Source organism: Buteo buteo, chromosome 2 (genome assembly GCF_964188355.1).
Source record: "Buteo buteo chromosome 2, bButBut1.hap1.1, whole genome shotgun sequence".
In the NCBI taxonomy this organism is placed as follows: Eukaryota; Metazoa; Chordata; class Aves; order Accipitriformes; family Accipitridae; genus Buteo; species Buteo buteo.
The window spans coordinates 57,393,961-57,419,165 of NC_134172.1; the positions used below are offsets into that span (position 1 = coordinate 57,393,961).

The 25,205-nt window shown below is 44.2% G+C and overlaps 1 protein-coding gene across 1 annotated transcript in view; it reads left to right on the top strand.

The window, feature by feature from the left end:
* TMC2 (transmembrane channel like 2) overlaps positions 1-25,205 on the top strand; it is a 45,840-nt gene that overhangs the window by 6,968 nt on the left and 13,667 nt on the right. Inside the window, exons 2-15 of the mRNA XM_075055803.1 lie at positions 4,520-4,825; positions 5,139-5,186; positions 7,183-7,516; positions 8,260-8,412; positions 10,576-10,666; positions 11,582-11,663; positions 11,934-12,040; positions 13,763-13,861; positions 17,374-17,516; positions 18,972-19,119; positions 19,551-19,739; positions 21,214-21,393; positions 22,255-22,407; positions 23,749-23,877. Coding sequence (XP_074911904.1) covers positions 4,780-4,825; positions 5,139-5,186; positions 7,183-7,516; positions 8,260-8,412; positions 10,576-10,666; positions 11,582-11,663; positions 11,934-12,040; positions 13,763-13,861; positions 17,374-17,516; positions 18,972-19,119; positions 19,551-19,739; positions 21,214-21,393; positions 22,255-22,407; positions 23,749-23,877 — 1,902 coding nt within the window. The 5' untranslated portion in view covers positions 4,520-4,779. The remainder of the gene's footprint in view (positions 1-4,519; positions 4,826-5,138; positions 5,187-7,182; positions 7,517-8,259; positions 8,413-10,575; positions 10,667-11,581; positions 11,664-11,933; positions 12,041-13,762; positions 13,862-17,373; positions 17,517-18,971; positions 19,120-19,550; positions 19,740-21,213; positions 21,394-22,254; positions 22,408-23,748; positions 23,878-25,205) is intronic.

Consider the following 25,205-nt stretch of genomic DNA (forward strand, 5'->3'; position numbering starts at 1 on the left):
GCTTGTAGCAGCAGAGGGTCTGTCTTGTGCAGATGCAGGCAGAGCTCCTCTGGGAGCTTTGTGCATTTTAGGAAGAGGTTAAAAGCACACAAGATCCTCCTGCCATGACTGGATTGTCAGGCAGCTTTCCCTCTGCCTTTCTATCTTTAAAAAAAAAATAAAATATCTTTTTCAGGCAAAGAGATTCTAGACAAAAGTGAAAGAAATTTTTTCCCACAGAAATCCTCTCAGACCCAGAACAAAAGAGGGGGAAATCCAGCAGTGGCATCCCATCAGTGTCTGGAGGGGCTGTACTGGAGGCAGGAAAAAAGCCTTAATTCCAGTGAAGGATGTTCTCCTCCTGATCTTCTTATACTGCGCCCTTCATTGAGGGCCTTTTGGGCCAAGAAGCGGCAGAAGACTGAGGGGCTGCACCCTATGATTGATCTGATGTTCAGAGATATCTCTCCAAGCTGGCACACCTCCAAGACCTGCCAGTGCACATCCTCCCCCTGTTTTGGTTTACTTCTTCCTGACAGGCCACCTGAATTAGCATCCCTCTGGCAGTAACTGTTCTTCAGCTAAAACACAGACTAACAGCACGTACAGAGTTTGCTGCGCTTCTTCCTGGGAAATTCCCAGCTATGCCTTGAGGCATGAGGTGAGTGAAAGCCAAAGAAATGAAATTTCTTTGGGAACTATGAAATTACAACAGGAAAAAAAATAAAAAAGCAATAGCTCTGCCTCCCAGGACCTTGTGCTCTCCATCTTGGGTTGGGATTATTCAGATAAATGTTATTTCCATGGGCAAAACACAAGCTGGCAAGGCACTGATTTGAGCATCCCGAACACCACAAGATTAGTCTCGCGCAATTTCTTCCAGTGGGACAGCATCGTCCTTACAACTAATGCCTACACTGCACAAACAGCACAGGACGTGTATTTGGCACCATTTTACTGCCTCCTGCCATAGTCCAGACCCACCATTCTGGATTGGAGCCAGAGGGTTACTTTCAGTAACTGCAAAAAGCTGCAAAATTTCTTGTCCAGATTATGTTAAAATAATGAGACTGTCTTCCCATGTGTTTGCAGTGAACACTGCTGATGGGTCCTTACTTTCTGAGCATTTCCATGCTGTTCTGTCAGAGGTGACTCCAGACCCTTGTACCAAAGTACAGAGAAACACTGCAGCATTGCAGAGATTACATGAGGGCAAGGATGACCTCTGCATACCTACATGCTCAGGTTTACATGTAGCCGATTCTGGACTTCCATGGCTTAGTCAGAAATTTATTTTTCTTTGCAAAGTTAAACCCAGATTTTGGTCAAAAGCCAGGCTGGATCACAGCTGAGCTGAATCCAGTTTTATGAAGCATGCCTGAGAAACTCCAGAAAACATGATTATGTTCTTTTTAAAAAAAATATTTACTTGTCTTTAACAGTCAGTCCAACAGAACCGAGTCAGTGTTGGGAATTGATCTCTAACTTTTCAATATCTGTCTCAGATATATCATTAAAGTTGGCTCTGGCAATTTGCAAGTTCTAGACACTCATCAAAATATACACACGCAGGTCAGGTATTATTGTTATTACTGAAAAACCTTCTCAAGTAAAGATTACTTATAGATGAGATGAATATTGAATAAATGTAATCCATGGATTAATTAGCTAAAGCCCTATGTTAATCAGAAAGCAAGAAAGGGAGAAACACTAGCTCATTAAGCATTTAGAAGCATGTTGTATGTGCTTCCAGGATTCAGTTACCCCCTCTCCATAACACAACTGCTTTTTATTTAACACTTGGAGGTGTGTGAGATGTCCAATGTCCTCATATGTTAAAATTCAAAACTGTCAAATTATATACTATTAGTCACCAACATAAGAAGAAACAAACTAAAAGGTATAGGACAAAAAAATTAGCACTACAACTCTATGAATTGCTCACACTCTGCATATAAAGTCTGACATTTACATAAGTAATAGCTAGATTCTTGGTTGTGCATTACTTATTCATACCGTGTGTGGAATAACTCAGAGGTAAAAGACTAATCCATTAATCTCCCCCTATCCATAATCCTAAGGAATCATAAACCCTGCAAGACACTTTATCGTCTTAGGAAAATCAGGCTCATAAGCTGAGGACAGCAGCGTGCTTGGTGCTGAAGAATGGCAGCATTTCCCCATTGTACAGCTATGCAAGCCCTACCCGGAGCTATTTCGGGATCTGCCATTTGTTTGATGCACACACAGACACGGAAAGTCCTTGCATGTGACCTGTCTCATGGCACACAAGATGTCTCGTTGCTCTCCCAGGCCTGCTATGCCTGGGGCTTGTGGCAACGTTTTTGTATATATGTTTCCTTTAATGAAGCACCCTCTACCATCAAAGAAAGATAGGTGTCAAAAGGATGTGGAAGTACATTTTTCTTACTTCAAATACAGCATTTTGTAGAATATCCCACCTTAAGTTTTTTTCGCCATGAATAATTCAATGTTGCAGCTACCATTCCTGCTCTGTCCTGTATGCTGAGACCCTGCAGCTATCAACCCTTCCTACAGTGCAGGGTGATCTCATTGCCCCCATGTGGCAAGGAGTGCCCAGGGTCCCTGTGACTGCCATCAAAACATCTCGTCTTGCCACCACCACTGTGAACAGATTATAAAATCAAAGGAGAGGCGTTTCGACTCGGAGCAGGAGACAGAGGTATTACCTGGCCGCACGTTTTGGTAGTAAAATGAATTTGCATTTCCCATCATTTTTCAAAATCGTGTACTCGGTACCTATGAGCATGCCAAGTGGCACAAGCAGGTCTGAAGCCTGTGGCTGCCTCTCCTCCAGTGCAGACAATGGGTGAATTACTGACCATGTGGTGGGGTAGAAATCAGGACGCTCAACTCTGGCAATGAGACCCTCACATGAACATACCCTCAGCATGCAAACAGCATCTGAGTATGCCTTGGTGGCGAAGAAGGGTGCCATGAGGCAGAAGCAGTGCCAGCACCGAGCATGGTATTGTGGGGGTGTGATGGGCATCCACACCCCCTTTGCCTCTTACCACCTGATTCTCCAGAAACCTGGCTTTCATTTAACAAGGAAAATTAAGTCCCTAGATCCTCTGTTTGGAAAATTGATGTTTAGGGCTGAGGCTTGAGGCAACTGAAGCAGCCTACAGAAAATCTGTTCCAGTAGCCTCCAGCAACTGCAAATTGCTGTTTTGCCTGGAGCAGTATTAATGCAATGACCTAGTGATCACATTTGGAACAACTTCTCAACCTACCACGTTGACACATAAGGTTATAGGTGAAACTTGTTCACTGGAAAGACCTTCAAAAAACACTACTGCTGTCTTCAGTCCCAGTCAGACCCACTGGTATGGGGAACACACAGTGAAAATGCCCTGTGTAATGAATTTGTAGGGTTAGAGTTGTTAATAATGTATGGACACATACCATACATTATGTATTTACCTCAGGCAAGCTGAGCTAAAGTCAAAGGCAGATCAAACAATACATTGGATTGGACTTAAAATACTTGAAAGGTGTCTTTGGACCAAAATTCAGCAAGCAAAAAGCAGCAGAGAGTCTCCTGTTCAGGCTGGCAGCTCCTCAGGCGCTGCACCTGACCCAGAGCAGGACCCATCTGCAAGAGTCGCTGGTGGCAGCAGCCTCAAGTTGATCTCCACAGCGTTCCTCTCTCTTTTGGGAGGGAAGGGGGGAATTGACACTCTCCTTACCAACACTTGGAAAAAAGTCTTTGTGTACTGTCACCACACCAAGTCTCCCAAGGGACACCTGCACGAGCCAGGGGTCCACAGCAGATTTCAGACACAATGTGAGGGCAAGCTTTCCTCTTGGAAAAGTGTTCTTGTGCAATCCACACACCTGCAGGAGAAACCCTGCACTGGGGGATGCACAAGCTCTGTGAGGAAGCTACAGCTGGGACAGATGCTGCAGGTTTTCCACTGGAGGTTGCTCGGACAAAACTATTCTTGGCCCATCAGAAGACTGCAAGCTGCAGCATGCAATACAATACTTTGTGGTACTAGAGGACCTTCCGAATGAGGGTCTCACATTAATTAATTAAGCCTCAGAGCACCTAGAAGGAAAATCTATCCTATTTTACCAGCAAGTGCAATGAGTATGCAAAGGTCACATAGAATAAAGGAGCAAAGGAAAGAGAGATCCTGGTGTCCTGACTCCTGACTCCTTGCTGCATCTATTAGCTCATGAGTCCCCTACAAAGGACACACATGGAGGACAAAAGGTGACCCACAGTCCTGCCCCAAGGGGTCACTGACTGAGAGGTTTAATAAGGTGCAGGAAAACGACTAACAAGGTTACACAGATTGACGCAGGTCAGTAAAGAATATGGCATTAAGAAAATTGATCCTTTCAAAGCCTCCAGTCACATGCTTATGTCAGAACCAGACGTGACTCGTGTCTGTGTTTCATATGATACCACCAAGTGCCCACCAAAGGGCTTTCCTTCATGTTTAAATAATGAAATGCAATGTAATGCCGACAGGTGCTTTTTTCACAGGGAGAAGGGAGAAGAAGGGAAAGTGCTTGGGTGGACTGAGGCAGAGCCCTGATCTTCCCTGCCTCTCCTACCCCTCCCTGCCCTCCCCTGCCCACATGGCTTGCAAGAAAGAGGTCACCGACGGCTGGACGTGCCTGTCTGTCTGCAATGCCAAGGAGACAAGCTTATGGGCACTGGAAGAGAGAGTAACCTGTCTATGATTGGGGTGTCCGTGCACTGCATAGCAGCTACGGCGTCTGTGCAAAAGACAGGAGGCTGTCATGGGGAAGAAAAAGAAATGTGCTCTACAAGTCATCATGGAAGATGGTTGGTATCACTATGAGACCATTTCAGTTTGGATGCTGCCAAATACTTGACAAAACGTCTCGAGACTTTCCAAGCACACCATTTTGCATCTGTCAAAGATCACGCAATTTCAGTTTGCTCACGCAGGGAACTTTTGTCAAGCTGCCAAACTAAAGTAAATATTAAGAGCATCACTGTAGGAAAAGAATATAATGTATAATCAATAAGGGACGTTCTGCCAAGCTCAGCTGGCACTTAAGGGCTAGCTGTGTAAAGCATCGCGTGTGTAAATCCCAGAAACAAATGCAATTACTCTTTGTTCTTTGTTTTGCAGCCGGAATAGAGATTGATGGACAAGTCGAAAGTGACACAGAGAGTGAAGGTAATGTAGAGATTAAAATATGTGGTCTTGTTTGAAATACAAGAGGTGATACCTTTTCTTTTTCTCTCTGGCTTGTGGCTCACTCTACAACAGAAACCGTTTCATGAGGAGCTTGTAAGCAAGCAGAATTTTCCCTTGAGGTTTGACTTGTACTACTGATATGTAAACCACCAATCTTAAGCAGTCTGTCCCCTTTCATCCACGTTCCTAGTGCAGGAGGCTATCGGAGCACCCATCCCTTGGCAGTCACCCCTAGCAAACCAGGCATCGCAGTAAAGCACCACTCGATGCAGGGCTGTGAACTGCTCCGCACCACAGTGAGGTCCTGCTTGCCCTCCTTGTAATGCTTGCTTAGACCATAACAGACTGGTATCTTGATTATTCACAGCCATGAGAAGATAAAAATGAAAATGGAGGCAGACTGATGGCTGCGAGGAAAGTCAGGAAGAGCCAGTGACAGGATTAAAAACAGCTTTAACCCTCTATGTATAGTAAATAAAGAGAAATAGCTAAGTGGTAGGATTATAACACTAAATAAAGAGATGTAGCCAAGAGGTAAGATCGTAACAGCACAGCATAGGTGATATGAATGTAGATGCTACTGCAGAAATGGTTCACAACTGTGTCTGTACAATCCATAAAATATGAAAAAGTAATTAACAATTCACTAGAATTATTTCTTTTAAATCATATCCACCTTTTCCATACAGGCAAACATGCAATAAGATAAAAGTAATAAAAGAATGCTCCACACTTAACCTAATATTTGACAGGTTGCAAATGAAAATCATGGTGTTGGCTGCCCAAAATGAACATTATCCCAAAGAGGGTAGATGGTCCTTTGACCTAAATCACTAACTGAAATTCAGCTGAGATAGACCATTACACAGTAACTGAAACCTACGTAATGGCTCCTGAGAAATGAGTTGAAAGCTCCTTCTCATTCCCAGTAACAAGTGTGACAACCACCACCTACAAATTTTTTACCACTAGCAAGCAAAACCTATTTGCTTGTTATTAATTTCTAACTTTTCACCAAAACAAAAATTCAAATAATCAAATACTTTTTGCTTCTATTATCCTCGCTCATTTTTCACTCTGGATCCCATTGCAGCACAATTTTCTTTTTCCATTTCTCTAACCCTGGGGAAAAAAAATCAATGGCAAAATTACAAGTTTGTTTGTTCGAACACTTTATGTTCATCAGCCAGAAATTTTGGAAAATTAGAAGCCAAAAGACTCTGGAAAACTTACTATTGATTTTAATGTACTTGGTGGTAAAAGGGATAGAGAGGCTTGGGGGGGGGGGGCTGAATGTGGTTTTCCCCTTTCCATAATATTCTGCAATTAAATCATGCTCCACTTCATTCCTTTAAACTGGAAGCACTTCTGACTTCTGGACTAAAGAGGTTTTTAGTTTGCAGTGCCAATAAGAATGAAACGTGCATCAGAGACTATCTGTGTTTTTTCTTCTCTGGATATAGACCTTCCTATATAAAAGAAAACTCAGAGAAACAAAAATGGGTGCTGCCTAAGCTGTACCTTTTCTTTATAAATAGAAGACCTCCATCCCCAGCCTTGAAAAGTAAACATCTTTCAAGGACATTGTACCAACAAGCAAACTACTTACTGTATAACCGACTGCAAATTCTGTTTCCGTTGCTCTGGTGTGTTTACAGGTCGGGAAAATATCTGCCTGTCCTCTCTGATGGATGGGCTTTTGCATTTGTAACTAATTTCCAATTTTCTTATGGTCACATGTAAGTCACTGATGTGTTAAAATGAGCCAGACTATCTTAAATAGGAGTTGCATAACTGAAGAGTTGGATGTGGTTCTTGGATGGGGCATAAGGCAAAGCCCACCGAGGTCAGCGGGCATCTTCTCACTGACTTCACTGGGGTTTGCATCAGGCATCCTGGCTGCCTGCACTTTTCTGATGAATCCTTATTTTGCCAGCATGGATTTCCCAAAGTACTTCTTTTTTATCCCTTGCAGAAGATGATGTAAAGGACAAGACACCTAAGAAACAGCCCCTCAGGGAAAACAGCAGAGCAAGCAGACTTGAAAGGAAAAAGCAAGAGAAAGACAAAGAAGAAGATGAGAGAAAAGAGGAAGACAGCTGTAGCCAACAAAACAGAGCTTCTAGGAAAAAAAACTACCAAAGAAAAAACAGTGATGGAAAAAAGGCAGGAGAGGAAGGAAGTCAGCAGAGAGAGAGAGGCAAAAAGGCTCCTACCAAAGATCAAAAGGAGTCAGAAAACAAAGAAAAGAAAACAAACAAGAAAGCAAAGGAGGGGGAGAACAAACAGAAGAAAGACAGGAGAAACAGGTAATTAAACAATCCCTGAGTACAGTGCCTTGTGTCAGACTGGCAGTGTGATTGACATGCCAGTGGCATATGGGTCAGAACTGCAAAACCAATAGACTGCAAATAAGTTACTGCTCTCCCAAAAGAGGTACAGCAGTGGCAAACCGTAGTGGAAAATGCCACACAACCAAACTGCTTCCAAGGTCTTCTGTCATTATTGTTTCTCAGCCAGGGTCAGATCCATGCCTGTAGTGGAGTCCTAGCACCTACAGCTTGGGTTGGAAAAGCACTCTTAAACAAGACAGCTTGAGCAACCCTGGTCTGGGCACATTTTTTTGGTTGGTCTATGGAAACATTCAGCTTAAAATGGATCTCATGTTTTCAAGTCCAAATCTTGCTTGTCCCAACACTCTGCTTCTCCCCGTGTCTTCCATTTCCCTCTGAAGGCGTGAAAAACATATCTCCAGAGCCAGCTGCAGTCCTAGACAATGCTTCTGTAGCTGAAGCGTGGTCCAAAGCACAATGTCGGGCGAGTTATGGCAGGGAGTGATCATCTTTTCATTATCCTGGCTGGCAGCAGCCTTGTTCTGAGCGTGGAGGGGCCACACCGGCGCCGCACTGAGCCAGGGGATGGTGAGGGACTGTGCCCACATCAGAGCAGAATCCTTGGGGGCCAGCGGTGCTGTGCCCACCCCAAGTAAGACCTTCCCTCAAACTCCTGTGAGTTTTTCTGGTTTGCGCCCTTTATTTTGTGTCTCTCCCAGTACTACTTCTGCTTCTTCCAACTCATCCGACGAGGAGTCACTGTCAGAGGAAGAGCTCGCGATGCTGATGGAGCAGGTGGAGCAAAAGAAAAAACTGATTTCCACCATGAGGAACAAGCCCTGGAGGATGGTGAAGAAGCTCTCAGTGCTCAGGTAACCGTTACGCCGGGAACCCACACCCCTGGGGTCTTTGCTGACTGTCAGATGAACTTTGCCCTTCCTAGAAATTGCCTATTTGCTGCTGCTGCTGCCCTAACATCCCTGTCTCAGAAGAAGCAACTGGCAGAGCCTGGCCAGCCTGTCTGGGTTTAAAGGCTGAGAGTTAAAATGTGGAATTTGATTTTCAGCCTCTGTAACCAAAGAACGGACGAGGTGCAAATCTGTTCAACTGATACCCATGGCCAGGTCATTCTACCCTTGTATTTAAAACCAAATGACTCACTACTCTCAGGCTGCTTGTTAAAGCAAACTCTATGCCCTGGTTTGCTTATTCATGCCCATTGTCAGCCAGAAATCAGAGCTGCAAAGTGCCATGTTGCTTCACACTCCTGATACGGGGCTGCTTGGAAAAGATGCTGTATTATTTGCAGAATTTTATGGAGCAGAGATAATATTGCCACCCAGCCCATGCTGAATGTGGGAACAACTGAGGCAGCTGCAGAGACCCTTTAGTGAAGGGCAATGGGGAGCTGTGGGGCAGGGCAGACCAGGGAAATCAAAACCCACAGGTCAGCAGGGAACAGCTCATAACAAACCATTCCCATGTCAAGGCAATGATTCAAATCCCAGCTCTATTGGTTAAAAAACCTCTGAGCCCCCTTTCTACTGGGACAGTTTTCAAAATAGCATTGCAAGGCATGGACAGCCCCGTGGGCTGTGGTGATGCCCCCCTCCGTGTTTGCCAAGAGGCTGCTCTGAGCTGCAGTGACCAGTCTGTGAAGCTTGGCAGTCACCGTGTGTCTATGCTTCTCTTTTACACCCTAAAGGCCAAGACCTGCTCCATCTTCCGTTAAAATCAGGAGCCTTGAACGCTGCCAATTATTTCTAAAAATCTGGTTAAAGATCTATACAGGGAAACTGTATTAAAGCAGCTTTTCTCTCTCACAGGCATGCTACGAGCCTGAGCTCATTACAAATAAAATCTTATGACTCTAAAGGTCCAAAGTTCTGCAAGAAAAGAAAAAAAAAGCAGAGCAGTATTATTTATGACATATTTTCCCTTTGGTGTAGGATCCCAGCTAAAATTCTGCCTAGGATCATGTTTGATAACATACCTCCATCCTTTCATGTTATCCCTGAACTATGGCAATCATTACCACCCGCTAATGAACCTAAAGAGTATTGTTGCACTGCTTGTGCAGGGCTTTCCGGAAAGGCTCTCAGAGTGCTGTACATTCATTAGTTATTTTGGCTCCACAAACTCAACCCTGAGACAAGAAATGATTAGCCCCACTGCACAGATGAGGAATGTGAAACACAAAGAGAGTGAAACAATATTTTCAAGACTTAGAAATCTCACTTTAGGTTTGTAAATAAAGTTGCAGGTGATTTTCCCCAGGTTATGGGCTGAACTAGCCAACTATTTCTACTAAGCAGAAGTTCATCTTTCCCAAAGGCTTAGGATTGCAAAGGACCTCCCAACTCCTGAAATTTAATCTCTTCTCATGGTGTATTAGCAACACCAATATACAATAGAATTTTATTCACAAACTCAGCATACTCTAACAGCATCTACCTAGGTTCTTTTCTATGTCCCTTAAAAATCCTATTCTAAAGCTAATTTCAATTTGCAGCTTGATTTTACTCCTGACTAGCGTACACTTATTTCTCTGGCACTGAGAGTATCCAATTGCACATCTCTGATATTTATCCAGGTAAGTGTTCATGGAGGAAAATTCTGCATCCTCTTGGAGTTTGTTTCACGAGACAATGTTATTTTCTTCTTGACCAATGCACCAGGAGAGAGAAGTTACAGCAGGCATGCCAGAGTGGGAGAGCTCTGAACTGAGAGGAACAGGTGGGCTTTTGGTCTACACCCAGGGAGAAATGTGGAACAAGATTTGGGACACATCTCTGCATGACCATGAGTACTTTGGGGACCTGTTAGCTAGCTCCGGGTGGGCATGCGAGCTCGACATGCACAGCAACACCACTAGCAGATAGGAGCCAGGACCCCAGAGGCAGCGCGGGGTGTGGAGAGAGATCAAACCCCCACCTTCGCACGAGCACGGCTGCTTTCCCACTGGTGCAAGCAGAGGTGAAAACCTAAAGACCCCTTTGCTGTTTCAATAACCTGCTTGTTTATTTTCCAATTAGGGAAGCACAAGCTTTTGTAGAGAAGTTTGAAGGAGCTCTGGGAAAAGGGAAGGGCAAAAAGTTCTACGCATATAAGATGATGATGGCAAAGGTAAGTGCTGCAGTGATGTCAGGGAGAAGCTTGGATACCTGGTTATATATTCAGCACATTTTGGACAGAGTTTATTAACCTGTATTTGGCAAAAGAGACACCAGGAAATCAGAATAAAACTTCCTGCCTGCATTCAAAAACATTCTAGCAGCTTCAAATCTATGCCTATTACAGAAAGAACAGGGGGAAATTCCCCCCCACCTGAATCTCACTGCGACTTTCCCTGAAGCAAGGAATGGTTTGCAGGAGCAGGGAAAACCACAGCTTTCTGGTTGCAGTCTCCAAAACCTTGATCTGTGAGACAAGGTACCCCTAAAGGGGAGAGAGGCCATGCCAACCTCTTGCACTGCCCCATGGACTCCTGTAAGATTTCATCTTCCCCAGCAATGGAGACATAACAGGGAGAATGATGACTCTGTGTTTTAAGACTGAAGTTGGTAGCCAAGTTGCATGTTGTCATGGCGATTATATTGAGAAGTGAAAAACAGACCCAGGCCTCAGATGAGAAATCAATGGGAGTTTAGCCGCTGGTGCAATGAGGAAGGATTCAAGCTCAGTATTTTATCAAATTAAATTTTGTTTTAAATAGAGTTGGTTCTGCATCAATTCTTTCAATCCAGAGCTAGGTCTGAATTTTCCACCCCTATATAATACGGTAAACTCTTAGCAAAACTGCAGCTTTCCAAAAGCCTGGGAAGGTTAAAACTCAGATAATGAACACTTAGGGTTAGGGGGAGTTGGGATTGAAGGTAGTTTCTGAAATAGTCCAAACGACCAAACCCAGACCAGAGTTTTTCTTTGGACTTTACACACACTCCTAGCAATGCTACCAAACCCTCACATTAGAAAGCCCTGCAGATGAAGCAGACTCCCTCTTTGCACCTCTCGGCTCACCACAATGTTGTCTTGTTTCAGAAATGGGTGAAATTTAAGAGAGACTTTGACAATTTTAAAACCCAGTGCATACCCTGGGAGATGAAGATAAAAGAAGTGGAGAGTAAGTGGAAGTTTCTGTGCAGTGGCAGTGAGACATTTTGTCAGACAGCTTTGCCTTCGGCTCACTGTTCCCCGGTCTCCGCTTGCCCCGGGCACCGGTACCGAATGAGGAGCAGGCAGGTCTGGGCTTTGCTGTCTCCGTCAGCGGTGGGGACTATCGGGAGGGTCTTGGGAAACCACTGGGGAGACCTGAGGCTAAAGGGGTCCGGGTCTTGCTGAGGACAGTTTAATCTTCCTAAACTCCTAACCATGACGTGTCTTCTGGTTTAAGGTCACTTTGGCTCCTCAGTTGCTTCCTACTTCATATTTCTGCGGTGGATGTACGGAATGAATCTTGTCCTTTTTGGGTTAATATTTGGACTGGTTATAATTCCGGAGGTAAGCACTTAACTCTCCTTTCAGTAATATCTTGCCCATTGCTTAACACAAATATGAGATTGATAGCACAAACAAGTGTTTTCTAACAGGCAGTGCCTTAGAAAAATGAAATGCATAAGGGCAATTATTTACAAAGCACAACTTAAAAGGCTGTTACTGACACAGGAGCAAAAGTCGGATTGAAATCAGGAGACCTAAAATGCTATCAAAGATTCTGCCCATCCAGCAGCTAAAACAGGAGGTCAAAACCCTAATTTAAGGCTAGTTTTACATGTTGACTAAAGAAAAAAACATGACCTATGAATCCTAGGTAGATGCTCAGGTCCGTAAGAGCCATAAGACATGGGCTGTGCTCTGAAAGCGATTAAGAAAACTCCCCTTTTGGGCCCTCCGAGGGGCACAGCCCCACAGGAGGAGCCACCAAGGGAAGGAACAAACAATTACCCAGCACTTTGCCAACTAACATTTGTTTGGGAAATATCCCTTTTCTGTACTTCTAATTCAGATGATTCACAAGGAAGAGTTTTATTTTTAGTTCTTCTGTTTCTTGCTCTTCTTGGAGAAGGAAAAGAATCTCATAGCCAATTTTATATGATCGTTTATTGAAGAATTTTTTAATGTAGCCATTACAGCTCTGGCTAAATTACTTAGTGCAGTCTTTAAAGGCTGTGCAATCTGCGGACAGTGGCATCTGTTCAGTTCAATGCAGATTTTTATGGAGAAAAAATGCAGTACGGAGTCTCTCCTGAGGACCGTGTTTTGTTCTCCTTAATGTGGTTGCTCACACTGTTGAAAGTAAAAACTCTGTTTCCTCCCAGGATGAAGAGACATAACCATTAGCACTGAACAATACAAATGTATTTTGTTAAGAACTATACATATGGCAGAAGACTAAACAGCTTTCATCTTTAAAGTATGCATACTGTTACTCATTGCCTACTGAGCTCTTATGATACGGAGAGTAGCTGGGTAATAAACATTTAATCATAAATGACTTTGAAATTAATTAGATAGCCCTAAAAAATAAGTGATAGATTATATGCTAGGACCTTTCTAGGCTATGAATGCTAATGAGATATTTTGGTATAGGCACCAGCCAGAGTCTGCTTGTAAATATGTTATTAACTCTCCATAGCCCTTGACGTTCTCTCTCTGGACTTCAATAGCTGCTGGACTTTTTGCAAGACCTGCTTTGCATGGTGCCATCAGGAGAGGCTGTGACATGAAAACTGTTCTTTGCATCATTTTGTCCAAACCTAACTGCCCTTCACCTCACCTTGAGATCATTTTTCAATTCAAGACTATATAATACAAAACATACTACAAGCTCGACCCGGTGCTCTTGACTTCTCTCAAAGGAGGAGTCCTGCATAAATAGATAAAGCTAATCCTTTTATTGCATCAGACCCGTGAAGTTGAAGCAAAGAACTTCTTGCTAAATTAAGGACATTTAAACTGGAGCTGTTCATTGAGGGATACAGTTCTTTGGCAAAATACTTCCTGTGCAATGGATGTTACCAGGGAAAGGGAAGTCCTCTGGTTATTTGGCTGAAATTAATTCTAAATATTTTAAACTGCTGCTCTGGTATTAAGAAATAAAATATGTATTAAAATCAATGAAAAAGAAAACCAACCAAAAACAAACCAAAAGGGTCTCATCAAGAAAAAAAACTGTACAGTGTATTATACTATACGTGCATCACTGTTATTAATGCTCATCAGGTCCTGATGGGAATGCCATATGGGAGCATGCCAAGGAAAACTGTACCCCGGGCTGAACAAGCAACAGCTATGGATTTTTCAGTTCTTTGGGATTTTGAGGTAAGTACAGGAGTGCTAATCGTAAGAGATCAGTTGAACATCTCCTAAAACCCTTCAGAATTTAGCGGCACTACAGGGATGAATTTGTTCCAAGATAAACCAGCAATGCGCCTATTTCTTCCAGAAGATGCAGACACCTGCTGCCATGAAATCTTTGCGGATCTTCAGAGATTTCTGGCCAAAACAGCATGTGCAAATTCAGGCACCTGCATGTGGATTTGAACCACTTCCATATACAAATGTGCTGGCTGGCATATGTCATACGTGTGTGTGTATGCAACACAGCAGATGCACTTTTATTCCAAAGGGGACATATCACATCCCAGCATGGCTAGCTAACACCACCCAAAACATGTCTGTCTGCGGTCAATGAGGTGCAACAGGACAAAGTAAAATCCACTGAGGCCAGCGGAGTTACACAGTTCTACACTGAAGGAAGTTAAAGCAGATTTAGGAACCCCATGTCCTTTTATCTACACAGTATTTTTATCCATGAAGTACAAGAAGCTGAAGTTAGATTTTTCCATGAGCATTAGTAGAAGCAGGTGACTATATGTAAACTGCCGAGTGATGAGCTCGGTGCAACTCACTTAAACCACATTCACAGGGTTGCCTTGTAAAGTCAGCCAAAAAAAGGATCCTTTTTCAGAGGAAAAAACACCCAATAAATATATTTCTGCTGTATTTTAAATCTACATAGAGCAATCTGTAGAAATCTATATCATCATCTCACATTCATAACGTAGAATTTTATTCTGAAAAAAGCAAAAAATTTTGTATGCACAAGAGCCATTTTACTTCTAACTAGAAAGGCAGCCAGGACGCAGGTGAAACGTGAGAGCTGCTCTGAACCAGGCAGCCAGAGCTTAAGTGTTTTTAGGGGACAGCCCAAAAAAGAAAAAGATGTGTGCAGAGGGTGAAGAGGTTCTGCTGTGGCTGATATGTTGGAATCTGACTTTCAAAGCCGCTGCTTCTGGAAATATTTTTTAAATGCTTGTTGGCGCTGGCCCACATATTACAAGCATGGGACCCAGTCCTTCTGTAATAAACCCCATCACAATTTCCTTAACTAAAAAAAACCCCAACCACTACTTTAAAGTAAGTGAGATTATGTAAATGAATTTATTAATAAGGCTTCAAATACTGGTGTGTCCAGGAACCTGACAGGGCCAGACCTTCATTCACCACCCATTTTCTGCTGAGGATCCTTCGAGCTCTTGTTCTCCCAGCGCTTTCACCCACTTGCCAGAATCCAAAATTCAGAGTTGAATTAGCAACATTTTGAATAACACTGCACTGAATGAAACACTCATTTGAGCAGCACACTGTAAAAATACAAGAAGCAGCATTTAAACATATTCTTTCAGAAAAAAAAAACCAAAATAAAACCACAAACCAAAACAAACAAAAAACCCCAAACCAAAAACAAAACAAACAACCCTGCAGGAGCATTGCTGAACTGCAGCTGCTGATTTTGTCTGGGAGACCATAAACTATACACATAACAGTAAGGAAATTTGCTCTTGGATGAGGTTGTACCATTGCGTGAAAGGCTAGCTACTACGACCTGCCAGGCAGTCTCTTGCCTGTGGCTTGGTACATACATTTACATTCCCCTGCCATCACCAGGGGCTTGATCTTCTGAACCCCTCTGCCATACAGGTCCCCATCCTGTACCCACTCCCTTGCTGCTTGACACCAGTGAGCAGTAACACAAGCTTGAGAACCAATCTCCAGCGACGGGGCAACAATGTATGCCTATACCCTCTGCAGCCAGAAGATGTCAAATTAAGCCCTTCACAGAGGCTTGCCCTTAGAAAATGAATAGATGCTTATTCCAGCGTGCTCCACAGGAGAGGTGCGATGGGGAAACATATTTCAGAGCAGGCATAAAATGAAGAGTCAATACTATGATCTTGAAAAATACATTTCAAGAGAGAGGAGCCAGGGAAATGTATGGTTTGGCAGCAAGGAGGTCACATCATGGATTTCTAGAGGAGTGGAAAGGAATAAATCTCACTTGGACACCAGAGACCATGTCTCATAAATGAAGTTTAAAGAACATACTGGATGATGTGAGCAGATAAGCTCATTTTTCCATCCCCACCATTTGATGAATCAGAAAGATAAAGTTCTGGGATTACAACCTGAGAAAAAAACTTCACTAGTGCCTTCTAGGAATATTATCTTTATATTTTATGAGGGTTTTTTGATTACACCTCCCCAGCACACGTTATACACAACACACTATGAGCCCCAAGCAGCGGTGCCAGCTGCCGACTTGCTGCATTTCCCCGCGTGGCTCAGCAGCACTGGAAGAAACATGTGCAGAGTTGTCCTGTACCTGTGGGACTGCGCTTTGTGCAGGGCAAACACAAGGCTAATGTGGCACCCAGGGATACCAATGCTTTATGTTAGTTGAGGAACAAAAAACCTAGCGCTTTGGGGAAGCTTAGTCTAATTGATTAAATGAAGGCAGTCAACAACTGGAAGAGAGGCCCAGGAAAGTTGTGGGATCTCCATCCTTGGAGATTTTCAAAACTCAGCTGGGCATGGCCCTGAGCTGCAGCACTTAATTTTGAAATTGGCTCTGCTTTGAGTAGGGGGCTTGACTAGATGACCTCCAGAGGTCCCTTCCCATGTAAATTATTCAATGTCTCTAAACAAGATCCATTACACAGCCTCTGATATGAGCTTCAATTTATGTCTAAATTTTGGTCTTTCCAAAGGCTTGATCAGAGGGGAGCTTGCTCAACTATCATGGCCAGAACAGTTAACTACACTTAACTTAAGAGCTGAAAGACAACAGGCAAAAAATAGAGAAGTACAGTATGCAATGATACACATCAACTTGGATAAGATACGACAGAAAAATAGGGAGAGATTGCTAATGCAGATTAGGAGATCTGCACGCTCATTGAATGCCCAACAGTTTGTACAGCAAAAAATAAATCTACTTGAGACAACACGGTTGATATTGCATCTGAGCTCTGCTTTCCACAGGAAAGTAATGCTTTGATTTTAGTCTTTAGTTATATTTGTTCTGCAGGTGGTAGCCAGTAAAAGGAACAACATCTGCAGGGTACCAAGCATCAGCTGCCTCCTAGCTGAAAGGAAAAGTCTCATGTCATGGTGGGAAATCCCATTGCCACAGCATTTCTACAAGATCTGAGTGTTTGATACTGGCTTAGAGAAGGAGGTAGGCTACAGCCACAAAGCAATAAGGAGGTTTTTCTGGGAGGGATGAAACAGTGATGGATAAAAACTACATTTTAGTTTTGAGCCAGTATCCTCTGATATGCTCTCCCTCTTCTCCCTCTCTTAGGAGGATAAGCTCTTAGAAGGATGTCTCACAAAGGTGACAGGGCAGAAAACAGCTGAGAATGAGACACTAAGAATTTTTCCAAGTTGATTTTCCTTGTTTTAAATCTTCAGTTTTCACCAGAAAACTCTTTCCCTCAGAAGAAAAGCTGCACAGCTTACACAAAGGTTTGCTTTTGCTTTTTCTCCAGGGCTACATCAAATACTCGGCACTCTTTTATGGCTACTACAACAACCAGCGGACCATCGGCTGGTTAAAATACAGGCTACCGATGGCATATTTCATGGTTGGGATCAGCGTATTCGGTTACAGCCTGATGGTTGTTATAAGATCGTAAGTATGGCTGGCATTGCCCTCTCTGCAAAATCCACCCAGATGTGTCTTGAAGCTGGCTTCCCCTCCATGGGCATGGCTCATGGCTCTGTCCAGTCTTGGCTGGATGGCTCACTCACCACCCCTGGCTCTGGCGGGCTGGATGGACATGGGCAGTCCCCTGCCTCAGCCATGTGCTCACATGCATTATTTTGAACCCTCCCACCTCCTTCTCCAGCCCTGTTCTTACTCCTCCTCCTCTCTGGATCGCTTTAACCCTTCCTCCAACATTACTACAGGGCCCTCAAACAGGTGGATTTTGTACATGAAGGATGATTTTACTTACAGTAAATTTCACAGGCTCTTTTCCCCATACTTTCATTGCAAAAACCCATTCCTGAAAGGCAATGTGAGTCACACAGGTGGTGCGATGTGTACAGAAAAGAGCCAGAAGCTACCAGACTGCTTTTGTTGCATCCCCAAACCAATCAGTGGAGTTTTAAAGTGGGGCCCCAATCTCTGTGCCCCTAGTGCATTGTCCCCGAGCACTGGTGAGTCCCCTGCAGCATCCCCAGGGCACTGAGGATGCAGCCGAGGCACTTCTCGCTGCTGAGATGGTCTCTGCAAAGCCAAACATAAAAAAATAAAACCCCTTGTCTCTGCCTGTAGGGCATACTATGCAAAGGTTTTCCTTCCTTTGCAAGAAAGAATAAGCCCATGGATTTGTAGCGCTGCTGAAACAGGCTCTATTGCTGTGCAGCAGAAAGGGCCTCTTGAGCCTTTGGCTGGAGCGGGACATGGGGATTTGCTGTACATTTGCCATGAAATTGCAGCAACTGTTGTCTCACCTTCCTTGAGGGACTGGTGCTAGGAACTCTAGTGGGAGTTACAGAAGGATTTCAGGAATCAAATAGTAGAGAGGAAACAGCAGAAGCCATATCTGCTCCTACACTGATTAACAAGAATAATCCTTTTTCTCTCCCTGCATGACTTGCTGCAAGCTCTTTGGCTTCAGCATTGTGCAGCTACTGATGTCTCACTAAAACTTTGTGTTGCAGTGGGTGTATTGGACAGCACCAGTGTTTTTTGACTAAATTTAACTAACTAAAAGTAGCCATAATCATATACTGCACCCTAGGACCCAGAAGTGCTGTAAATAGACTTTTTTCATGCACTAGCTGGTGGAAGCAATCCTTAACCTGCTTTAATCACCTATGCTAGGTTTTTTCTACATTACTGTTTTTAATACAAGACCTGCATAGCCCTGAAGACCCCTCCTTAAGTTCAGTCCTCCTTAAACCTGAAGTCCAACAGCACATGTTAGGCAGTTGCACCCAAACCCCAAGAACAGTCACCCTGCTCCTTCCTTACCCACCAGCAATCCCAAGCCACCGGCGCTGCTTTGCAAAGCTGAAGGACATGCAGTGGCTCAGGTGGTGTCTATCTGACCTTGTCACCACATATGTCCTTACACAGGATGGCACGCAATGCCAATGAAAGTACAGCAGACGGGGACGATGACAACTTCATTTTCAGCTGGAAAATGTTCACCAGCTGGGACTACCTCATTGGCAACCCAGAGACAGCGGACAATAAGTTTGCATCCATCACCACCAGCTTCAAGGTAACACTAACCAGCATTATTCTGCCTGCTTCTGGGCATGCTCCCAGCATCTACCGTGGCAGAGGTTTAAGGGGAAATCTGGGTACCTGTAAAGCACCTCTCTGTATGAACAGGATATGGTGCTGAACCATGGCATCTCCAGCTCCCATGCCCTGGGTCACTCTAACCCCCTTTTTAGGATATGAAAAAAAATTGTTCTACTTCAGAGTGCAACTCCCCCACCACATTCCCTTGGGACACGGTAGGCCGTCTGCCACTTGATGCCTTTCAGTCAAACTGGGATGTGTGTATGAAGCTTAGTTTGAACTTGACACAAACTACCATGTTCAATATAGCCAGAATAGCATAGGGTGGTAAAACATCTGATGGTGCCCGAGGCTCAATGCTGTGAGATACTCACTCCAATTCTGTGAGCACCCCTGTTTTTTCAGGAGTCTATCGTAGACGAGCAAGAAAGCAACAAGGATGAGAACATCCACCTGAGGAGGTTCCTGCGGGTGTTGGCCAACGTCCTCATCATATGCTGCTTGTGCGGGAGCGGCTACCTCATTTATTTTGTGGTGAAACGCTCCCAGACGTTTTCCAAAATGCAAAATGTTGGGTGGTATGAAAGAAATGAGGTAAGGGAACTTCCAGTTTTCTGCTGTGATAATTTGCCTTGGACAGCAGCATAATCATTGCTGCAGCTTGAGGACAGCATCCAAGGCAGAGGGATTCCCTACCAGGGCCCAGAAGTCCCCTTCAGTACCTTCATACTCGTGTTAGCCAGGAAGCACGTTGGTCTCACTGAGAGCTTCTAGAGCAAATTAACAGCTCCTTCAGAGAGGGGAAAATACTCTTAAAAATAAATCACAATAAAAGTCAATGGGTCTTCAGCACTTACAACACGGACCATTTTCTAAAGAATCTACCTCAAGTTGCATATTAATGCTTACAAACTCTGTTGCACTAGAAAGCTCTCTGGGTGTTAGAAATGTCCATGCTCAGACATAAAGCTAAACTCAGATCTTTATCATCCATCTTGAATTACGGGAATAAGATTTCAGTTGTCAAAAATTTTCTGTGTCTGATTTTGGAATGAGAAGTTCAAATCTTGAAGCTCTTCATAAAAAAAACCCCAACCGTTTCAATCTATGGAAAGGTTTGATTTCAATGTATACTACATTATCATGTATTTATATATCAAAGCGAAATTAAATTCAAAGCCATGCATTTTCATAATTACCTCAGAAAACATTAGCAAGATAGCACTTTCTCACAGAATGCTTTATTTCAGTGAACTTTGCCCAAAGAAAAAAAAATCCTATTAACAAAAAAAAGTTTAATGTCTGAGACTTTCCTGGTGATAACTTGAGATCTGAATATATACAGTTCTGGGTACTGTTCCCTCTGCTGGAAAGAAACACACAAAAGAGACTTGTGAGTCAGAGCCTGCCAGTAGCTGTACAGACACAGTCCTCTGCAGGCCAATGGGCTGTAAAAAAAGATAGAGACTGCAAGTCATGCCTGAGCTAATGCTGATTTGCCAGTGACCTCATTGACCATAGTACAACTTAACATCTCACGCCATACAGAGGAACAAAAATACCACTTAGACATATTTTCTTGAGCTACAAAACTGAGTCCTTGATGCGCTTCCATTCAGATCCATAATTGCCTATTGCAAAAGCAAAGGTGCTGAACATGGAATATAAACATTAGCATCAATTAATTATCTTTATGCACACAAGCCAAGCCTTGAGCTTCCTCCGAAACTAAAATAAGAACCTCGGAGCTGATGTAAGCAGTACTATGAGGGACTTGAGGAACCTAAATATTCATGAGTCTGAACTGACAGGGAACAAATTCTTCAGAGCTCATCCCTTTGCGATAACAGCAAAAGTGGAAGAGCAAGACATGCAACCCAGCCCTCAAGTCTGTTACTGTGCTGCCTGCACACTAAGCAAAGCCAGAAGCTGAGCTTGCTTTGGCTGCCTCCCCTTTATAAATCTTTCAGAAATCTCCAACCAGTTGCTGGCAGCCCCCCGCTCTGCTCAAAGAAAGATAGTCGCTGCTGTTACTATTAGCAGTAATCTTGTTTTCCTCATGTGGCAGGTTGAAATTGTAATGTCCTTGCTGGGCATGTTTTGCCCTCCACTGTTTGAAACCATTGCTGCACTAGAAAATTACCATCCCCGCATCGGGCTGAAATGGCAGCTGGGGCGGATCTTCGCACTCTTCCTTGGGAACCTCTACACGTTTTTGTTGGCCTTGATGGATGATGTCAATGAAAAAGTAAGAGCTAAGCTGAAAAGCCATGTTCGCTAACATTTCCAGAGCCGAGGGTGAGCACGGCCCATTCCTGCAGCCAGCAGCAATGATCACCCCCTTTGCAGCAGGCACTTCCCCTGTCCCCAATCCTCTCAAGCATCGGCTGCAGCATCCCAGGGAGACTCACCAACCAGAGGCTTTTCCAGAGAGTCTCCAGCTTCTTTTTACAGCCCTGAAAAGAAAGTGGTTATTGCCTCCTATAATCATGGCATGTTAGGGTAATTCAATTTTTTTCTCCAGCTGACACCATTTGCAATTTCTATTAACACAGACCCCGAGGATATAGTTTATAATCCTCTTCCCCTGCCCTCCCCTCTTTAACATTATCCTGGTAGCATGTTGCAGGCAGATAACTGCAGGAAAGGATAAACGTCTATGTGATCCGCAGAAAAAATGACTCTGTTTTAAGCTGAGAAGAAGTGGGGGAATTGGGGCGGTTTGCTCTGCCCTGAAAAATTGTGAAGTGAGGAAGGAGGACTGGGTGGAGGCTCCCTCTGCACACAGGAGTCTTGAAGGAGGTCTGGCCCCTCCATGTGTGGGGAGCAGGCTGCTAGCTCCCCCAAACTCACAGTGCCCCGATCTGCTTTCAGTCTGGAAGGGCTGCTGCTCCCCTGCTCCTGGCAAAAGGGAAGGAGTTTCTGTGCTATTGCCAGCACTGCAACTCTGTTATAGGCAGATGCTTCTATGACAGGTGCTGGCAGGGAGGAGGGGAGAACCCAATGACCCCATGCCTTGAGTCTCTCCAGACATGTCTTCTGGGACCTCTATTTCCTGATGTTTTTGGCTGGGGGGGGGGGGTGTGGGGTGTGTGTCTCTTCATTGCAGCTGGCTGAAGAGGACGTGGTGAAGAACGTCACGCACTGGACGCTGCTTGGCCACCACAACTCATCCGCAGGGAACAGCAGCACAGCCACCCCACCTCCCCTTGATCCCGCAGACGTGCCCAGGGGACCCTGCTGGGAGACAACTGTTGGCATTGTAAGAAATTCATTACGTAGTAAGTCTCTGGGCTGGTTTGGGGTGGGGAATTTTTTGTTGTTGATGAGGTTTTTAGCATTTTCAGGCTTGACATTTTCCTTGGAAATGACATCTCCTTTCCCAACTCTCACAGAGCACCACCAAGGCAGTGTAAGTCCTTGGCCATGGTTCTCAAGCCATGGTGATGAAATTCCCAGCTGGAAGTGCCCAGGGCACGCACAGCTCTGTGGCATTTGCCGTGAAGAGCACAAAAGGCCAGGTAGTCTGCAGCCACGCCTGCATCGTGTTTTCGTTCCAATCACGACTGCGCCTTTAAAGCAAACCTGTCTTCTCGGCTTATTGCTGCACTTCAGTTCACGTTGCAGTAAAATCTAACCAGAAGACATGCCTCAAATAACTCCTGACATGTCCCAAATTTTAACACATCATAAGGCCATGGGACAAGAGCAGAATTAGGCAAAATAACCCCCCTGAAATGCATGCAGGGTGGCCTTCAGTTCCTCAGAGTTTCACCCCACAAACCCACCCTGCAGCCTTCGCCTTGCACCAGGAAGTCCTGCAGCCAGACTATGCACAAGTTAAAAAGTAAAAGCAACTATTTATTGGCTGATATAGATAACTAGGGTTTACGAAGCTATGCATTACTGTGTACACCCAATGTGTCTTCACTGGCCAAGTGGTTTTCAGTCAAGTGGGGAAAGACCAGCCTCTGTTGCTCCTTGGAAATGTCTGATCCTCAGTGCAGCTGAGCTGTCATCCTTCAGATCCTTGTTTTTTCCCCTCAGACTTTTAACCCTTTCTTTTAAGTGTTTTTCCTTTTGAATCCTTGGGACACCAGCTATCTCCATCCTACAAGTCTCACTTCAGCCTGCAATTTTACCCTTCTTGTCTTGCACATCTCCCCTCTCTACATTTCCTTGCAGATCTTGTTTCCAACTGAGCAATTTCCTCAGGAGTCCACATCAAGGTTACAGCACTGAGCCATAGCAGAACTATGCACAATCAAAATTACCCTCAGCATATGTATGCTTTACACCAGCATTAGTGCAGCATTAACTTCTGCTTCTGCTTTATGTGCTGCCACAACATATAGCTCAGTCGATAACACTAACAGCAACTATCAGGGCTAACAGTTATAACGGAGCTCATGGTTGGTTCCCAAGCACTGAGGTAAAGCTTAGGCACTGCCAAGTGTTTGAAAGCAGGCAGGGAGTTTGCTCATGGCATGCTTTTCTGAAGGTTACTGTCATATTAAGACAAATGGCTTAATAAAAAATACAGTCCTGAATGCACTACTGAAATTATAGGAGCTAAATGTTTTTTCCTTGTTTTAAATTCCAGGAGTTCGTAAGGCTCACCGTGTCTGATATCCTGGTTACCTACATAACCATCCTGGTGGGAGATTTCATCCGAGCTTGCTTCGTTAGATTTGTGAATTACTGTTGGTGCTGGGACCTAGAGGCTGGATTTGTAAGTCAGTGTCTTATAGCTGAGAAGATAGAAGTACTTTAGGGCCATTTGGTCGAATGCTACAAACAGATTGGTTTTGAGTGCTTCCAGTGGCCCTCCAGTCCTGTCTCATAATTTAATTGGCGTAGATAGTCTCTGCATCACTTCTCTGGGTCAATCAGTTCCATCCCAGAAAGAACCCTACAAAAATGCAGTTCTCTCCCCCACCTCAGGACTTTAAAACATGGAGTAAAAAAAACCAACCCAAACAACCAACCAAACAAAAAACCCCAAAACCTGATGTTCATTCAGTTGTTATAAGCCCCAACCTTTGGACTCTTCTATACCTCTTTTCAAAGCCCCAGACCTTCCTGTTTGTTGCCCACCCCACAAGCAGTAGCATACTTCACTTGCAGCACCGTCTTCCGATCGATTCTGGAAGCTGGTGTTACTTCTGCTGCAGTGGAGCAAGGAGTGTTTCCTTCCCTTCTCACATAAGCGTAACACACAACAGCGCTGGACTCTTTGGTATTCATAAAGGCTACATTACCAAAGCAGCCAGTACTGGAGCTGCACAAACGCAGAAGAAAGTAATGAAGAAAAAAAAAAGAAAAAAAAGAGGCCATTGTTTCACGTAAGAAGTGACAAAAAAAGATGGATTCAGACAGAGGTGGAAATACCTTGCAAGATTACAGTTATAGCAGTGTACCAGCTGCCTTACTGTCATACTGGGAGGGTTTCCAGGGGGGTCTGGAGAAGAGAAAAGATGAGGGCTTTGCAGGTGTCTACAGGGGCCTGGTCAAGCAAGGGCAGTTGGTGGATAACAGGCATTTTGCTTCTTGTGGAGCAATTTTGTATTTCTTCTGGGGGAGGCAGAGGACATTTCCCAGGGTGGCTGAGGGATTTTGGAGCTTGGAGGATGCCCCAGCAGCCAAGCAGCAGGAAATTGCTCCCATCGCATGTGCTTACAGATCATGGACTTGTTGAAGCTTCTGGTTTCCTCCTCCTGGAAGTCCTCCTCTCACTTTGTTAGCTGTCTTTGATTTTTTATTTTTTCTTTGTTAGATGCTTCCCTCAAAACAACCTTTAAAAATACCACACAGGGTTTTCTTCCTTCTTAAGATCTCCGTTGTACAAATAGCTGGAAATCTCTTCTGTCCTGCAGGCACTCCTTGATGTACAAAAAAAAAAACAACAACCACCCAAAAAAGAAACCACAATTCCTGGACATCCATCCTCCCCTCTCAGTGATATTTCAAAAAGCTGCTTTAGGGCTTATCTGCACTTCCCTCTCTCCTTTTCCCTGGCATTCGGCATCAACCCAGGCAGGCTGCAAGGCGATTTTGCAC